Source organism: Rhinatrema bivittatum, chromosome 1 (assembly GCF_901001135.1).
Source record: "Rhinatrema bivittatum chromosome 1, aRhiBiv1.1, whole genome shotgun sequence".
Classification (NCBI taxonomy): domain Eukaryota; kingdom Metazoa; phylum Chordata; class Amphibia; order Gymnophiona; family Rhinatrematidae; genus Rhinatrema; species Rhinatrema bivittatum.
In genome coordinates, this window is record NC_042615.1 from 519,692,541 (window position 1) to 519,710,322 (window position 17,782).

Below are 17,782 nucleotides of genomic sequence, written 5' to 3' on the forward strand. Positions count from 1 at the left end.
GCAAATTCATAATTTGCAAAGAACTGCACACTTCAAACTTCAATTGCCACCTTTCTTTTCCATAGCTTTGAACAAGGGCTTCTTGTGAAAAGATCTGGATCATGTCCTGCTGTGACTAGAATAGCAATATTTTGTTCTGGGGTCCATTAGATTTTTAGATACAAACGTTTGTTCTAAAGGAAAAAGTTAAACTGTTCAGTTGCTTTTCAGCTGCTGCCTCAATAAGTGTTTTTTTTAGACAGCTTTTTAGTTGAGGCCAACCTTTAAATCCCAAGTTTATAACCTCCCACATAGGGCTGAAGCTTGCATTTACTTTGCTCATGTGGATTTCAGCCCTAATCTTCAAAACAGATTAACGCGCATAAGTCCACTTTGAACATAATTTAGCCCACATATTTATGACTGCTAGAGGGCAGGTGTGAATGTGCAATCAAACATTTATATACGCATACTTTCAAAAATTGAAAGCATGCATGGAAATGTTTTCCCTGCCCCAGCTCTGCAATATGCAGAAAAGTACGAGTGAAGTGGCTTAGGGGGTTATTTTCCAAGCCACAATAGGCCCTTATCGCATACGTTAAGGCCTTAGGGGCGGATTTTCAAAAGATTATACGCGCAAATCCGGCCTTATGTGCGCTGGGCCTATTTTTTCAAAAGACCCAGCAACGCACGTAAAGCCCCGGGACGCGTGTAAGTCCCGGGGCTTTACTAAAGGGGTGGGAAGAAGGTGAGGCGTGGGCAGGGTGGTCCGGGGGTGTGGTCAGAGGTTCCAGGCACAGCGGCCATTTGCCGCTGTGCTTGGGATCGCGCGCTAGCAGTCTGCCAGCACGTGCAACTTACTTCGGCCTGTTTTGTGATAAAGGACAGAAAAAGTAAAAGGTAGGGGGGAAAGGGCAGGGGAGGTATGGGAAGGGAAGGGAAAGTGGGGTGAGGGGATAGGGAAGTTCCCTCCGAGGCCACTCCGATTTTGGAGCGGCCTGGGAGGGAAGTGGGGAAGGCTTGGCACGTGCAAGGTGCACAATTGTGCATCCCCTTGCACGTGCCGACCCCTGATTTTTATAACATGCATGTGCTTCGCATGCATGTTAGAAAATCGGGTGTACAGTGTGCGTGCTGCTTTTAAAATCTACCCCTTATTGCAGCAGTAAGATTTGAATTAGGGGTAGGGGAGGAGTCGGGGCGGAGCTGGGGAGGGAATTATGATAATCGATGGTGGCACCGCTGCCAATGATAATATTTCGAACATTATCGCCGGCAATAGTGCGGGGAATTGCACCACCTTTTACGGTGGCGCTATACCTGAGATAGCCTGCTGCACTGCGGCAGGCGAAACTGCACTGCCGTGGTGTGGCCAGCTGCAGGCTATACTCGACTGCCCCTTGCTTCACCCCACCCCCCCCCCCCCCCCCCCCAGTAGCGCAGGGTTCATCATTCCGCAATGAATGATGAATTCTGGCCTGGCCTGAGTGCCTATTTTACCATGTACAACCCCCGGGGTAATTTTCAAAAAGCCTTTTATGCACGTACAAAGGATAACTTTCAAATAAATCCATGTGGCGGCATATATGCCAGTATATGGCCACAAGCAGATCTATGCTAGTATTTTATAACCCAAGCATATGATATACACACATTTTATATAATATACATATCTCTATTCCGCAACATATGCACATATGTAGGTTTACACGCAAATCATGCAATGCATTGAAAGAATGTATATCAATGCACTGAATGTGGATACTTTTCCTACCTACATGTGAAAATAAAGTAGGACTTGCATACCTAGGGATTTATGTCTGTAAGTTGGTGTATTTTAAAACAAATTTTACCAATTAGTCCACCAGTTCGTCCAGTCCTTCTCCAGTTCATCAAGATCCTCCTGGTTCCTCAGTCTGAACTCATTCACCCAGACCTCCCATCCAGCCATTAATACACAATAAACACGTTTAATATCACTTTCTCCAGAAAATTAGCAGGTGTAAAATTTCATGAATAAGCTGGAAAGTCTACATGTGTGTCTTTTAAAATAGCAGCAGATGCACACAAATGTTGGCCCCGCCCCTTTTTACACACGTATATGCGCTTGCAAAACTGAAAATACACCCGTGTTTTCATCTTTTATAAAATATGAAATATGCCAGTAGAGACTATTTATGTGCATTTATGCTCATTTTTATGCACTTAGGGGTAGATTTTCAAAAACCGCGAATAGGCGTACTTTTGTTGGCGCTCCAGGCGCCAACAAAAGTACGCTGGATTTCAGTAGATACGCGCGTAACCGCTAAAATCCGGGATCGGCGCGCGCAAGGCTATCGATTTCGTATAGCCGGCGCGCGCTGAGCCGTGCAGCCTACCCCCGTTCCCTCCGAGGCAGCTCCGAAATCGGAGCGGCCTCGGAGGGAACTTTCTTTTGCCCTCCCCTCACCTTCCCCTCCCTTCCCCTACCTAACCCCCCCGCCCGGCCCTGTCTAAACCCCCCCCCCCCTTACCTTTGTTGGGGGATTTACGCCTCCCGGAGGGAGAAGTAAATCCCCGCGCGCCAGCGGGCCGCTAGCGCGCCGGGACACGATCTGGGGGCGGGTCCGGAGGGCGCGGCCACGCCCACGGGCCCGCCCCCGGAACGCTCCCGACACGCCCCGAAAACGCAGCGCGGTTCGGGCCCGCCCCCCCGACACGCCCCCTCCGAAAACCCCGGGACTTACGCGAGTCCCGGGGCTCTGCGCGCGCCGGTAGGCCTATGTAAAATAGGCTTACCGGCGCGCAGGGCCCTGCTCACCTAAATCCGCCCGGATTTGGGCGGATTTAGGCGAGCAGGGCTCTGAAAATCCGCCCCATAGCATTTTGAAAATTCACTCCATAAACATGTTGAATGCATAGAAATGCTTTTGAAAATTACTCCCTTCGAGTTTGTTGTGGATCATCCATGCTATCTCATCAGCATAAGTAACACTGATCAGGTTATTTAAGATCTGATAAAAGTAGGGAAAAAAAGGTAACATGCAGAAAGCCTGCAAGTGAATTTACCGGCATACTTTTGAAAGAGCGGATAAACTTTTATTCTTGTGCCTGCCAATTGCCTTTCAACTTCCAGGCCACAAAGAGCAAGAGGTGCAGCTCTGGCCCCCGTGAAGGTTGGAAGGTGAGGGTAGGTGGAAACCAAAGCAAAGATCTGGAGGGGGAAGGAAACTAAGGGAAAAGAGAGGAAGACATTGTGGAAGGGAAGAGGAAGAGGAAGTGGTTGCCCCCCCCCCCAAAAAAAAAGGAGAAAGAAAACAAATCTAATCATAGAAAGTCCAATCTCTGCACCCTTTTCCCCACCTCCCCCCAAAAATAATAAAAGCAGAAAGAGAAAAATAAGCAAAGCTCACTACGCAATTGAGCAAATGAAAAAAAACCAGAAAGGGAAAAGACAACATTTTTAAAAAGTAAGAAAAGCAAACTAATAAATTATAAGGGAAAGATGTACATATTACCAGGGCTCCTACATATTTTGGCTGACACCTACACTTTCAAAATGCTGCATCGACCTCGATCATGTAGATCTTGCCACTGTGTACTATGTAGGTGGATTCAGCTACTTTCCATATAGAGGTAAGTCTTTAACAGCCCACATAAACGTGAAATCAACTAAGTTCATAAGTTATGCCAGATTTCAAAGGGAAAGTATATGTATGTTTTTTCTTTTAAAATTATCCCACCAAAACTATGCAAGATCTGCACCGTTTATAAAGAAACTGCATAGTTCTGCTCCAAAAGTCAGCATGTACAAATATTCCTAATGCAAGAAAACGCATACTTTCTCTACCTATTTTATAAACATCCACGTGTATATTCTAGGTGCATTAAAAAATATAATATTTTACATGTAATTACCCTGCAGAGGCAAGACATATATAAAGTATGTATGTAATACCGTTTTCAAAATACTTATATGAGCACTTGAAATCACCAATTCACCGATACCGCTGCCAGTTCACCCAGTCTGTCTGCAATTAGTTACTTCAAATTCATTCTTGTCTATTAAACATTCTACTAATTGCTGGTTAACGGTCTGCACAATCCGTCAATCCTGTTATTTGTAATTAATACTAATTAATACTGTTATTTGTAAAGCCTGTTGCTAAGTTATTGTTAATTGTAAACCACGGTGATGTATATTCTTACGTACTGCGGGTATATAAAAATCTCTAAATAAATAAATAAATAAATAAATAAATTCACTTAGACCCTGTAGCACTTCACTCTGAACCTCCATCAGTTCACCCAGACCTCCCACCCAAAAACTGCAAACGGAGTCAATCAGCAGGTGTAAAAGTGTCCCCTGGATTGCCCCGACTTGCCCCTTTTTTCTGCTGATAAAGGGGCAGATTTTCAAGGATTTACGTGCGTAGGGGAGGTTACGCGTGCCGGGCCTATTTTCAAAAGGCCCGGCGGCGTGCATAAAGCCCTGGCACGCGCGTAAGTCCCCGGGGCTTGAAAAGGGCGAGGAGTGGGCGGGGCGGGGCCGGAGCCTCCAGGCACAGCGGCCATTTGCTGCTGTGCCCAGGATCGCGGGCCGGCCATCGGCTGGCGCACGCAACTTGCTCCTGCCCAAGGCAGGCATAACTGGGTTAGACCCTCTAGTATTTCACCCTGAACTCCCCCAGTTCACCCAGTCCTCCAAACCCAAAAAAACAAAGGATAACAGACAAGTTTGATTTAATTTGCTCAAATCAATTAGTAGGTGTAAAATTGCACAAATAAGTTGACTAATTTATTCACATAAATCTCATATTAAATAACAACTTCCGTGCATACCTCTTGACCCAGCCCTGGAGCACCCCTAGGCCACCCCTTTTTTTTGTGCCTTTAAATGTGAGCACAAAATTGAAAAGGTACATGTACTTTTGTTATTTATAAACAGCATATACGCAAATAGAGGCTACTTACATGCATATATGCTAATTTTCCATGTGTAGTATTGTGCACCATAAATTGACAGCCTCATCCATTGCTCGAATGTCACCTTTCATGACCCATTAAAGTGCACTAGAAAGGGAACGGTAGTTCCAGTCATGCTCACAGTAAACCTATGAAGGTGCCAGGTGATCAAAGTGTTATGCCCAAAGAAGCCCATCACATTTTAATAGTCTTTAGTGTATATTTTTAAGGTTATATAAAAAAAAAGGAAAAGCATAAGCTACATGAAACACTACTGAGAATATTGAAAAGCATAATGTTCCTGTAAAATGTGCATAGCTTCATCGTGCTGTATTTTTGCAGCTGTTAGAAATAGTTGTGGGTTCCTGACATCATTAATGTTTATGATCTGGAATTATCATTAAAAATCAGTGTAAACATTTTGTATAATGGTGTGTCAAATGGGAATGAATTTTCAAAACATGTTATGGTCAGAAAAATTCATTTGTACAACACTGTATTTCCCTAGCACGTAATATTAACTGGCATTTTACCCACAGATACACTAATAGCTGTGCAACAAATATACTTCTTCAAAGTATTGTTATTATTTTACCTATGCTTTCTTTTGGGCAAAATATTTTTGATTTTTGGGATATACATTTCTAATTAAATTATTTTTTGAATCTCAAATCAGCCATGAGCAACTTTAAAACATCTAGGGCAGAAAACAGAATTTGGAGGAATTAAATTCAATCTACTCTGTCTGGAAGGCAGAATATAAAGCAAATAAATGAACAGTTATTTTATGTTTGTATTATTGTGTTGTTAAAAGCAAAACTCAAATACAGAAACTAAAAAAAAGGAGCTAAAATATAGTTTATAATGAAGTTCTGCATAAAAATAAATTGGTAATTGTCATTCCAAACAGAATTAATCTTGAATGCTATCTGGTAGAGTTTTATGCTGGAGACCTCCTGATATCTTGGTTCACATCAAAACTCCAACCTCAGAACTGCTATGCTTGATTCCAATAGGGCGGGGGTGCTTAAACAGGAGGTACTGCAAGCAAATAAGTCTCATGCATTAGGGATATCCTTAAAACCCAACTGGCTGGACGTACCCGTAGGACCACTTTGAGCACCCCTGCAATAGGGAATCCAGCACTGCTCATAGACAGGAATGCTAGAGATCAACTCTCGTGGGTGAAATTCCACTGATATACAGAGAGCCTGCCTTTATTTTTCAATGGCACGTTATCACTCTCAGGCCGATACAGTAAGGACGCGTTAGAAAGAGTGCGGCAGTGCCGGGTGCACTCTCGTTTGTCGCCCGCACAGCCCGGATCACATACCGCTCGATACAGTATTTAAATGGCATGCAAATGCAAGCCGCGTCCATGAAGCGTCATCCATTTTACTGTATAGAGCGCTATACAGCGCCTATACAGTATCCTAGGTGCGCTGGTACTTGTCATTTCAAATGACCAGGAAGTGGATGGGTCTCCTACGCTCGGGCATCGGGGATTGCCAGTCCTCTCTCCCCCCCCTCCCGAAGCAAGGCGCAGGGCGAACATCGACTCGACATGTTATTAAAGCAAATAGAAATTGTAACAAAAGTAAACTTACTGCATGCTTCCAGCAGCCCCAGTCCTCTCTCCCCTCCTCCCAAGGCGTGCACCGCGGCACCCCTGCCTCCCGGGGGCAGCCGGCGGCGAAAGCGGCTTCCAGCAGCCCCGCCGGCGAAGGTGCATGAACGCACGTCCAATTTGGGCGCTCAAGCAGCGAAGGCGGCCGCGCTTTACTGTATCAGCCTGTCTGTTTTTTCTTTAGCCATGGACTGCTTCTGCCAGTCCTAATTAACAGTGGTCCCTGCCATTCCTTGAATTCATATGAATTTTTATGTTTTGCTTTAACTTTAATGTTTTTGTATTGAATTTTGTGTTTCTGTATTAATTTTGTGTTTTATATTATACCTCACCTTCAACATTCTTTGAAAAGGCATGTTATAAATAAACTTTATTATTATTAGTATTATTAGTATTATACATGACAAGGTGGTTTGGTTGAAGGCAAATCAAACATTTTGGCATTTTCTATTTTGTTGCTCTAACCTGCAGCCTTATCAATGAATCTTTGCGGGACCAGCTACTAGTTACAATCCAGAAGACCTTTAACTATACTCGTACCCAGGCACAGCACCTTTTCATGATCCTCATGGAGTGTATGAAGAAGAAAGAGTTGGTATGTGTATAGTGTTCCACATACGCCATTTTTAAATCAAATGTATTTTCATAGATCATGCAGATTGTCGCCGGATTGCCAAGATTTCTGAAACAGATACATTCTTTTCATTTAAGTTTTAGAGGAGTTAATATTTTTATTTAGCACTGTGGAAAGCAATTTATCGGGCTAAAGTTAACCCAATAAATTGTCACAGATATTCAGCCGAGCTCTGCCAATTAGGTGCTCTGCTGAATAAGCCGGAGAAACTTATCTGGCTAACTTTAGGGCTGCTCTCCAGCATGACCAGGCTTAGCAGGGTAAGTTAAGTTATCCGGCTAACTTTAATTATTGGAGATAGCCATATAAGTTATTTGGCTAACATAACTCAACCCCAGAATACCTCCAACCTATCCGGCTAATTTTTGATCTAGCTAAACAGCTGACTAGCTAATTCAGAAGCATTCAGAGCAGCAGGAAATCTAAAACCCATGGTTTGTCCATCTAAGTCCTGAACTTAGCTGTACAAACTATTCAAATATTGATCCCTAAGTTTTCAATATTTTACAGGGTGCATACATCATCACAATATTTTTTAGGTTTCTAGATGCATCAACAATTCAGTTTTCTTTCTCATTGCTTGTTTGCCTTTTTGGTGAAAAGGTGTGCTTATATCCCCAGAACTCTAGAAGAAATAGAGATCCAGCTCTCAATGTATGTTTTTATTTTAGGATCATTTTATTGCATGTTTTGTAACTATTGACTTTATTCTCTATGCAGTAATGGTGGTGGTGCCACTGGCAATAGTGATCATAACATGATCAAATTTGAATTAATGACTGGAACGGGGACAATAAGTAAATCCACGGCTCTAGTATTAAACTTTCCAAAGAGAAACTTTGATAAAATGAGAAAAATAGTTTAAAAAAAAACCTAAAAGGTACAGCTACAAAGGTTAAAAGTATGCAACAGGCATAGATATTGTCAAAAAATACCATCTTAGAAGTGCAGGCCAGGTGTATTCAACACATTAAGAAAGGTGGAAAGAAGGCCAAACGTTTGCCAGCATGGTAAAAATGGGAAGTGAAAGAGGCTATTTTAGCCAAAAGATCTTCCTTCAAAAATTGGAAGAAGGATCCTTCTGAAGAAAATAGGAAAAAACATAAACATTGTCAAGTTAAATGTAAATCATTGATAAGACAGGCTAAAAGGAATTTGAAATGAAGTTGGCTGTAGAGGCAAAAACTCATAATAAAAACTTTAAAAAATATATCCGAAGCAGGAAGCCCATGAGGGTCGGTTGGTCGGTTAGACAATTAAAGGGTTAAAAGAGCTCTTAGGTAAGATAAGACCATCAATTGAAGACTAAATGAATTCTTTGCTTTGGTGTTTATGTATGAAGATGTTAGGGAGATATCCGTTCCGGAAACAGTTTTCAAAGGTAACGATTCAGAAGAACTGAACCAAACCACTGTGATCCTGGAAGATGTAGTAGGCTAGATTGACAAATTGAAGAGTAGTAAATCACCTGGACCAGATTTGGGTTCTGAAAAAAATCCAAAATGAAATTTCAGATGTATTACAAGTAACTAATAATCTATCATTAAAATCATCTGTTGTACCTGAAGGCTGGAAGGTGGCCAATATAACCCCGATATTTGAAAAGGGCTCCAGAGAAGATCTGGCAAACTACAGACCAGTGAACCTGACTTCAGTGCTGGAAAAAATCATGGAAAATGTTATAAAGAATAAAATCACAGAACATTTAGATAGACATGATTTAATGGGACACAGCTAGCATGAATTTACCCAAGAGACGTCTTGCCTCACAAATCTGCTACATTTTATTGAAGGGTTTAATAAACATGTGGATAAAGGTGAACCCATAGATGATGTGTATTTGGATTTTCAGAAGGCGTTTGACAAAGTCCCTCATGAGAAGCTTCTAAGAAATCTAAAAAGTCATGAGATAGGAGGTAGTATCCCTTTGTGGATTACAAACTTGTTAAAAGACAGGAAACAGAAAGTAGGATTAAATGGTATGTTTTCACAGTGGAAAAAGATAAACAGCGGAGTGCCTCAGGGATCTGTACTTGGACCAGTGCTTTTAAATATATTTATAAATGATCTGGAAAGAGGTATGAAGAGTGAGGTGATCAAATTTGCAGATGACACAAAATTATTCAAAGTAGTTAAATCACAATCAGATTGTGATAAATTACAGGAGGATCTTGCGAGACTGGAAGATTGGGCATTCATATGGCAGATGAAATATAATCTGGAGAAGGAGATGCATATAGGGAAAAATAATCCAAGTTGTAGCTACACCGTATTAGGTTCCATATTAGGAGTTACCACCCAGGAAAATGATATGGACGTCATAGTTGATAATACATTGAAATTGTTGGCTCAGTGTGATGTGGCAGTCATGAAAACAAACAGAATGTTAGGAATTATTAGGAAGGGAATAGTAAATAAAATGGAGGATGTCATAATGCTTTTGTATTGCTCAATGGTTAGCCACACCTTGGATACTGTGGTTAGAGCTGTTAAGCTTGGAGAAAAGACAGCTGAGGGGGATATGATAGAGATCTACAAAATCATGAAAGATCTTAAATGGCTAAATGTGAAAGGTTATTTACTCTTTCAGACAAATCAAGGACTAGGGGACACTTCATGAAATTAGCAAGTAGCACATTTAAAATAAATCAGAGAAAATTTGTTTTCACTCAATGCACAATTAAGCTCTAGAATTCATTGCCAGAGGATATGGTTAAGGCAGCTGGATTTAAAAAAGGTTTGATAAATTCCTGGAGGAGAAGTCCATAAACTGCTATTAATCAATAAGAAATAGCAACTGCTTGTTACTAGCATTAGTAACTTGGATGTTTGGGTACTTGCCAGGTACTTGTGACTTGGATTGGCCACTGTTGGAAACAGGATACTCAGATTGTTGGAGCTTGATCTGACCCAGTATGGCATATCTTATGTTCTTATGTACCCAGGAAAAATGTTTCAGAATCTGTTTCATCTGTAAACTGGAATTGAACATGTGGTAAATAAGAAAATGCAATGTAAGGCAGAAAATATTTAAACAATCAGACTTTTTCAGGAATTAGCACATGCATTACTCAATGGGGTACACAGAAAACCCCCCAAAACAGCAATACTTGCCAATAAAATCACTGCACTGCATAGCTCTGCTCTATGTAGAAAATGTCAGTTGGGTACTCAATTTCCAACTGCTAAGAGAACGTCTATGTAAAATGAGCATCATGCCAGGCACTGAAAACAAGAAACGTCTTCAGAAGGCCCTTCATGACTGTACCTACCATTGGTACAACTACTACAAAACATTTATAAAGCACTACAAGAATTACGCAGCACTCTACAGTCACATAGAAGAGACCATCCCTGCTTTGCGGAGCTTACAGTCTAGTCGATAAACAGTGAGGGCAGATTGGCATTGAGGCCAGAGCTGTTTAGTGGGTTAGGGATCTTTGCTTTCTGTAGTCTAAAGGAGGGAGCAGTCAGAGGGGGGTGGGTGTGGATCCATGGAAGGGATGCCTGTGTAGGACCCATATTTTTCTGCTAGTTGAGGAGAGCTGCTTGCAAACATGGATTCTGTTGTGATCAGGATATTCAATCAATATTTTCCCTCCCTCTTCTTCCCCGCCAGTCATTAACAAATGGCTAGTTCACAGTGAAATCTGTACTGCAGTCTGTAGTAGAAAATAGAGTTAACATAGAGCAGTTAGAGACGTAAATGATAGGGACGGTAACTTTCAAATTGGCGCGTGGGCACATTTGGAGTGTGTGCATCATTCAGCATGTGCCCAGATAAACAGCCGTTTTATAACTTGTGCACATGTTGTAAAATAGCCAGGGGGCATGCACAGTGAGTGAGTGCAATTTTAAGTGGCCACGTGCCTAGTCATGTAAATCCTGTTTCTACCACATAAGTCAGGGTATTTTATAACAGGCGCACATCCACGCCATTGCCAGTTTCACCAGTTCATTTACCAGATCGCCCAGTTCAGAGCTGGGATTGATGGCCTCCACTACCCCCAGTTACCCCACACCCTTTAAACCTGAGAAATGACTAATTCGTTTTATTTTTTAAGTTACTCCTCCTCCATAGAAGGAGTAAGCTTATGCGGCAGTAGACCTGGGTGCGCAGTGGTGGGGCGCATAAGTATTTACATGCGCATCTCTTGGCCACGCCCCCAAAACAACACTCACGCCATGCCCAGACCACACCTTTTTTGAAATTGAGCAAGATATGTGCGTAGCAGGATATATGTGCACATTTGGGCAGTTTTAAAAATGTGGGTGGGCATGCTTCTCCTGATTATGGCATGCAACCAGGCTTTTAAAATTCATCTTTAAGGAGGAGGGTGACTTATTTGATGGTCCGTAGATGTCGACAAGCTATAAAGATAGAGTGTACAGTCAAACGCAGCGGACCTGCAAGAAAGAAAAAGAACGAGGAAAGAAGAGGAACGAGGACTTGGAATCTCCAGGAGGGAGCAAGCTGTGACCGTCACCACAGCCTGCAAAATGTGTTTATTCCTGATTGACAACTGCCAGGTCCTGAGCTTACACTGAGAGCATTACGCTGCTGTATAGATGTAATATAGGCTCAGGGCTTTGCTGATGTCAGCCAGGATTACAAGTTTTAGTTTCATTTATAACCTTTTGAGTTGTGCCTCTTCATTTACAAGGTTATTCCAAAAAAAATTATCATCACTCTAGTCCAGGGATGGCGAACTCCAGTCCTCGAGTGCCACAAACAGGCCAGATTTTCAGGATTTCTACAGGGAATAAGCATGATTTTCCCACCTCCTTTTAAAAATATGTGTCTGCAAATCTCTACCCACACCCACTCACCCACCCAAAAAACTCCCCAATACAGAGGGCATCAAGGAGTGACTCTTATCTCTTTTTCATTTGCTTAATATTAAGGACCAATAGTTTATTCACTGCACTTGGGCAATGATTAGTTCCTTCACTGACAGCTGTTGTGAAGTCGGATGGTATTCAAGGAAGCAGCTGGAATTTAGGAAGGCATCTGATTTCTCATCCGTACTGGTTACAAAGTTTGTTTTTATTGTGTTTCTGTAAATTTTAAGCATGAAATATTATATCTTTCCTTGAATGGTAGAAAGTGTAGGTAAAATATAGTTTTAAAGAAATAAATTATGGAGAAACATGAGTAGCAGAAGGGGTATTTCACTTCTCAAACTTCAGGCTATGTCAGCCAATTAGCTTCCAGTCTCATACCTTGACCCCCTTAGTCCCGCCCCAGCCATCATTTTTTTATGACTTAGCAGGAAGAGGCCCTGGTGTCAGGCCAGGCCGAGGCCCAGGAAACAGGACCTCAGACCTAGGTCCAGACTGAGACCCAGGCATCGTGACCCAGCCTCCGGGATGGGTCACAGCATCGGGCCTAGGCCCGGGCCCTGGCCTAGGTCAAGGCGCCAGCATTGGGACCCGGCCTTCGAGTCAGGTCGTGACATCGGACCTGGGTTTGGGCTGAGGTCCCAGTGTCAGGACCTGGCCTCTGAGCCAGAGCATAAGCATCAAGCCTGGGTCCAGGCTCCGGCCTAGACCAAGACCCAGGCAACAGGTCTGGGTCCAGCCGAGGCCAAGGTGTTGCCCTTGAGTAGGCTGAGGCCGCGGCTGGACCCTCTATGGCCTCGGCCTACGCAAGTCTGAGGCTTTGGCCTAGTCCTAGCCTGTGGATCCCCACCAGACTGGGTAAGTAAGCCTGGGGGGGGGGGGGGGGGGAAATCCTGGCATTTCTCCAGGAGGGTGAGAGGGAGGCCTCTTTTTCATTTTTTGATCTTTTTTTTTTTATTATTATTGTTTGATTCCTTTTCTGCACACAAATGAAACAAATCAAGCAATCCATGAACTGAAATTTGTAGGGAAAAAACTCTCAAACACAAAAACACATTTTTCCCTTGCACATCCCTACCATATATATCTCCTCATCAGACAGCCTACAGTGTATGTAGCATAGAATTCCAGCCCATTAACCCACCTTCCTGGTTATTCATAACTACAGTTAGCACAGGTATAGATTTACAAGGCTGACCTTCGCCAGATACAGAACAAGTAATCACAGAAATGCTCTCTTTGTGTCCTGTACTAAATATTAAGATATCAGAGATGCACAGAGATAATAGGGAAAGAGGAGAAACGATCACAGAACACAAAGACACTGGAGGAATAGAAAAACAAAAATGTAGTTCCCCCTGTGTGAGTGCTTCAAGGCATTTGCAAGGAGGAAACTAGGGGCTTTAGAAAAAAATGTATTTTGTGAAAAAGAATCCATGCCAGCGGTGAGAAACAGCGGCCATATTAAAATGATGTCAGGGAAAAAGAATGCATACTGGTTGCTTTATTCTGCTGCTGAGAATCACCAAATAGCAAGCCCCCTCAACCCCTTCCCTTCTTTCTCATGCCACTCAAGTGCATGCTTGCATACTGCAAGCAGTTTTTTAACTGAGCAGGATGTAAAGTTTTCCGGTCACGGGGTCGTCCTGCAACTGGCAGCACTCACCCCACAAAGTCGGTAACCTTTGAAGAAAGAGAAACGCTGCCATGACTGTGACTGCAACGTTGATGCCCAGGCTCCCCTAGGCGCACACGTGCGCAGTGCAGCACCTTATAAAGTCTCCACGGTGGGAAACCCAGCTGCTGGCGCACAACGATGATGTCACATGGCTGGGTCCAAAAGGCCCAGCCATGCTCCACAGGAACAGGTCTCCCTACTAGTTAGCAATGTGCGTTGCTCCTGACTTGGTTCCTGACCCTGCCTTGCTCAACCTGTCTTGCCATGCCAAGCTTATCCTTCCTTGTGCAGTCCGCCTTTCCCAGCCCAACCCAGTCCTTCTCCAGTCCAACACTGACCTCTGCCTTGGACCAGGGCATTTCTCTTGCCTGCCACTGACCTCTGCCTTGGACCTGGATTTCCCTCAGCTAGCCACCTGCCTTTGACCTCAGCTATGCCCTGCTTGTCGCCTGCCTCAACCTCTGGCTAACTCCTTGTCTCGTCACAACCTGCCCAGACCTTGGCCTTGTCCCAGACTGTCTCTTTCTATATGCCCTGTGGGACTCTCGCTTAAGTCCTGCTGGATCCTGGGACCCAAAGGCTCAACCCCCAGGGAAAAGAGCTGATTATAGATGAAGCTCCAGTCTGCTCCCTATCCAGGGTGCATTCGCCAGCTGTCGGTGTGGGGCTAGTAGGTTCATCTACTAGGCTGCATCATCCACGCTGCAGCACAAGATTCCACTATCCTTACACTGGACCCCCCTAACCTCCTCCTTTTTCACACAGACACACACATAGTTCTAAAATTTAAAAAAAAGCAGGTTTCAGATGTAATCATTCACATTTAGCCAAGTTTTTGAAAGCAGAGATATGTAAGAAGTTGTTTAAAACACTTTGTTATAATCCTGAAATAGCAGGCATTTTGGGTGGTATGACCTGGCTTTTTCAAGCCATTAGAAAGGGTTGAAAAGATGTGAATAGAAAACGAGTTGTAGAATAGTTTAGGGTACAAGAAGCTTATTCTTTACACAGACCAGACAGGGTTCATTTTAAAATAAAACTATTGTCTCAGATATGGACATGCAATAAAGCAAATTTAGTGGGGATGTCATCCTTGGCCTTTCACAATGGTGGCGACAAGTATATTTTAATAGTCATAGACATCCTGTTGAAATACACGTGGGTCATGAGTCTAAAGACAGGCCACAAGGTAATGAGTGCATTTAAAAAGATATTTATCCTCAGTCATACAGTATACTACAAAAGATACAGACAGACAGAGGCAAAGAGTTTTTAAATAACTCTCTGAAAAAATTGTTAAAAGCAGAGGGGTGTATCATTTTGTGACCAAAAGCGATGTTAAAGGGGATGTAGTGGAGAGCTTTAACAAAACTTTAAAGTCTAAAATATAGAGATACTTTACAGCTCACAATACTTTTCACTACCAGGATGTATTGGAGTCTTTTGTATGCAGTTATAGTTGTAATATTTATCACAGAACCATATGAAGCTGTTGCGATCGGTGGTCTGTGGGCCCAACCCGTGGACCACTACTCTTACCGCTGGCCCCGAGGCCATGCCGAACCTGCCGGGGGAGGTCCCACCAAGAAGGATGTAGCTGATTGTCGCCCTCTGCTTGCCGCTGCTGCTTCACGGGACCCTGACGTGGCCTACTTCCTATTCGCTCGGCAGGCTGCCACGCTCTCCCGGCCTCCAACACCACAGCTGCCCTGGGTCTTTCCTAGGCACTCGCACATACGATCCTGCCCTTCTTAAAGGGCCTGTGGCGAGAATGGGGGAAGGATGCCCATTGATGACATCACTGCCTAGACACTACTTAATCCCCACAGTTGCACAGCTCCTTGCTTTGGCAATAGGTTGACTCCACTGAAGTAGTGCATTGCTTCTGCATTCCTGGCTCATATTTCCTGATCCTTGCTTCCTGGTTCTTGGTGCCACTATGTGTTGTTCCTGAGTTCCTGTGACCTATTCTTGGTTCCTTGGCAGTCTGAATTGTCTTCTGAGTTCTTGTCTTCATGGTCAGTCTTCCCTTCGTCTGTCTTGAGCATCTCTCTTGCACTTGTGATCCCACGTTCTCCTTCCTCCTCTTTGTTCCTTGTCTCATCGGATTACACTTCTGTCTTTGACCTTGGATTAGACATCTGGCTTGACCTCGGATTATACCTTGATGCTGCCTGACCTCTGTCTGCCACTGACCGTTGCATGTTTATCATTATTTATTGAACTATTCCTGCCCCGACCACTGCCTGTATCATGACACAGAGTGAACACTGCCTGCCTCAGACCACAGCCCGAACCAGACTCCGTTTGATTACTGCCTGCCCAGATTTTGCCTCCTCCCTTATGCTGGCCGGCCACATCTACTATACAATGGATCTTTACCTTCATAGAGGCCCACACCTAAGTCCAGCTGACCCCAGCACCCAAACACTTAACCTAAGGGGAACACGGGCTGGTATTGGTGAAGCTCCATTTGGGCCTCTACTTCAAGCAGCTCCGCCTTCCAATGGTGGGGACCTGCAGAGCTCTTCCCTTCAGGTTGCACCAACTCCACCTCGGCCTAAGGGTCCACTCTTGCAACAGAAGCAGACCAGTCAATGGGGCCGATGCAATTATGTCGCTGAAAGCGGGTGCTGACATTTCAGCACCCGCTTTTTTAACACACGCATGGTGCCCGCAAAGGGGGCACCATGCAATATGGAAATTAGGGGGTCGCACAAGGAAGGAGGATCTAGGGTCGCTTGCGCAACCTTAGCGTCTTCTTCCTAACTCAACCCGCCGCGGCTGCCGGTTATGAAGATCGACGCTGGTAAACTCGGCCTCAGTTTTCATAACCTGCCTGTCTTTAATTTTCATTACTAGCAGACGGCTGGTTATGAAAACCGAGGCCGAGTTTACCGGCGTCGGTCTTCATAACTCGGCGGTCTGCTGAGTTATTTATTTATTTATTTTTAGTTTAAAAAAGAAGTACAGAAAAGCATTTTTTCTGCTTTTCTGTACTTCTTTTCAATGCGCTCAGCTAAATGCCTGCTTCAGGCAGGCATTAATATCTGAGCAATAAATGTGCGTCTGAGATGAACATTTATCTTTTTGAATTCGGAGTAAATGAGTAATAGGCTCATTCACATGCATTTGCATGTGATGAGCGCTATCTCATTCACTCAGCATTGGACGCGCGTTAAATAGGTGCTAATCCCCCTATTGCTGAGCGCCCTATATTGCATCGGCCCCAATGTGTTCCCTTCAAACTCTCTACAGACCTGGAAAACAATCGATGGAGCTGAACTCTAGCTTGGGCCCACCAAGAATCTTTTTAAAAAGGGAGACTGTCCAAAACAAAAGGGGAATTTGAAAAGGGCTATGAACAAACATGAACCTATGAGTTATTTATAACAATAGATGTTTTGAACAGAGGTCAGAATACAATGTACAAGATTCAAGTTTATGACAAAGAAGCAATATACGTGTTATCAATATGGTACACCCTATCCTGATTAGGATAGGGTGTACCATATTGATAAGCTCTTGGAAGTAAAAGGAAGGTGCAAAAACAAGCATTGCTTAATGAGATGGCAGGGTTGGCAAGATAAATTCAACAGTTGTGTAAAAGCCTCAGAGGTGGAAGACATTTAAAGCCTAGAGAAGAAATAAATAAATGAAATGGGTTTTCACATCATGCTCTCTAGCAATGCCTCTGCAAAAATGTTTCTGCAAAATACCAGTTCTAATCTTACGAAACAACTAGCTAGATCTCTGGATCTGCAGGGGTGGTAGGAAGTAGGACTAAGGGGATTTATGGCTTTCACAGGTATTGCGAACATCACATTGGCAGGTTTCTCCTTCAGGCGAGACAGCAGGTCCCTGTTGCTCGCATTACCCACCACGGTGGCAGGCATGATGAGTTCAGCTAGGCTTTGCATGAACTTTTCTCAACGTTTGGGTATCCTTTCTTGCAAAAGAGCTTGGGTCTGTATAGTCCCACAAACTAGGTCGAGCAGCCTAGAGCCACCAACTGGATTTCCTTTGTACACAAAAAGTCCCATTAACCTGCCAGGATGCCACATCCTTGTGCTGCAAC

General features: G+C 43.6%; 1 protein-coding gene across 1 annotated transcript in view; it reads left to right on the forward strand.

Moving 5' to 3' along the window:
* TRPM3 (transient receptor potential cation channel subfamily M member 3) overlaps nucleotides 1–17,782 on the forward strand; it is a 466,889-nt gene that overhangs the window by 194,310 nt on the left and 254,797 nt on the right. The window contains exon 8 of the mRNA XM_029615931.1: nucleotides 7,022–7,145. Coding sequence (XP_029471791.1) covers nucleotides 7,022–7,145 — 124 coding nt within the window. The remainder of the gene's footprint in view (nucleotides 1–7,021; nucleotides 7,146–17,782) is intronic.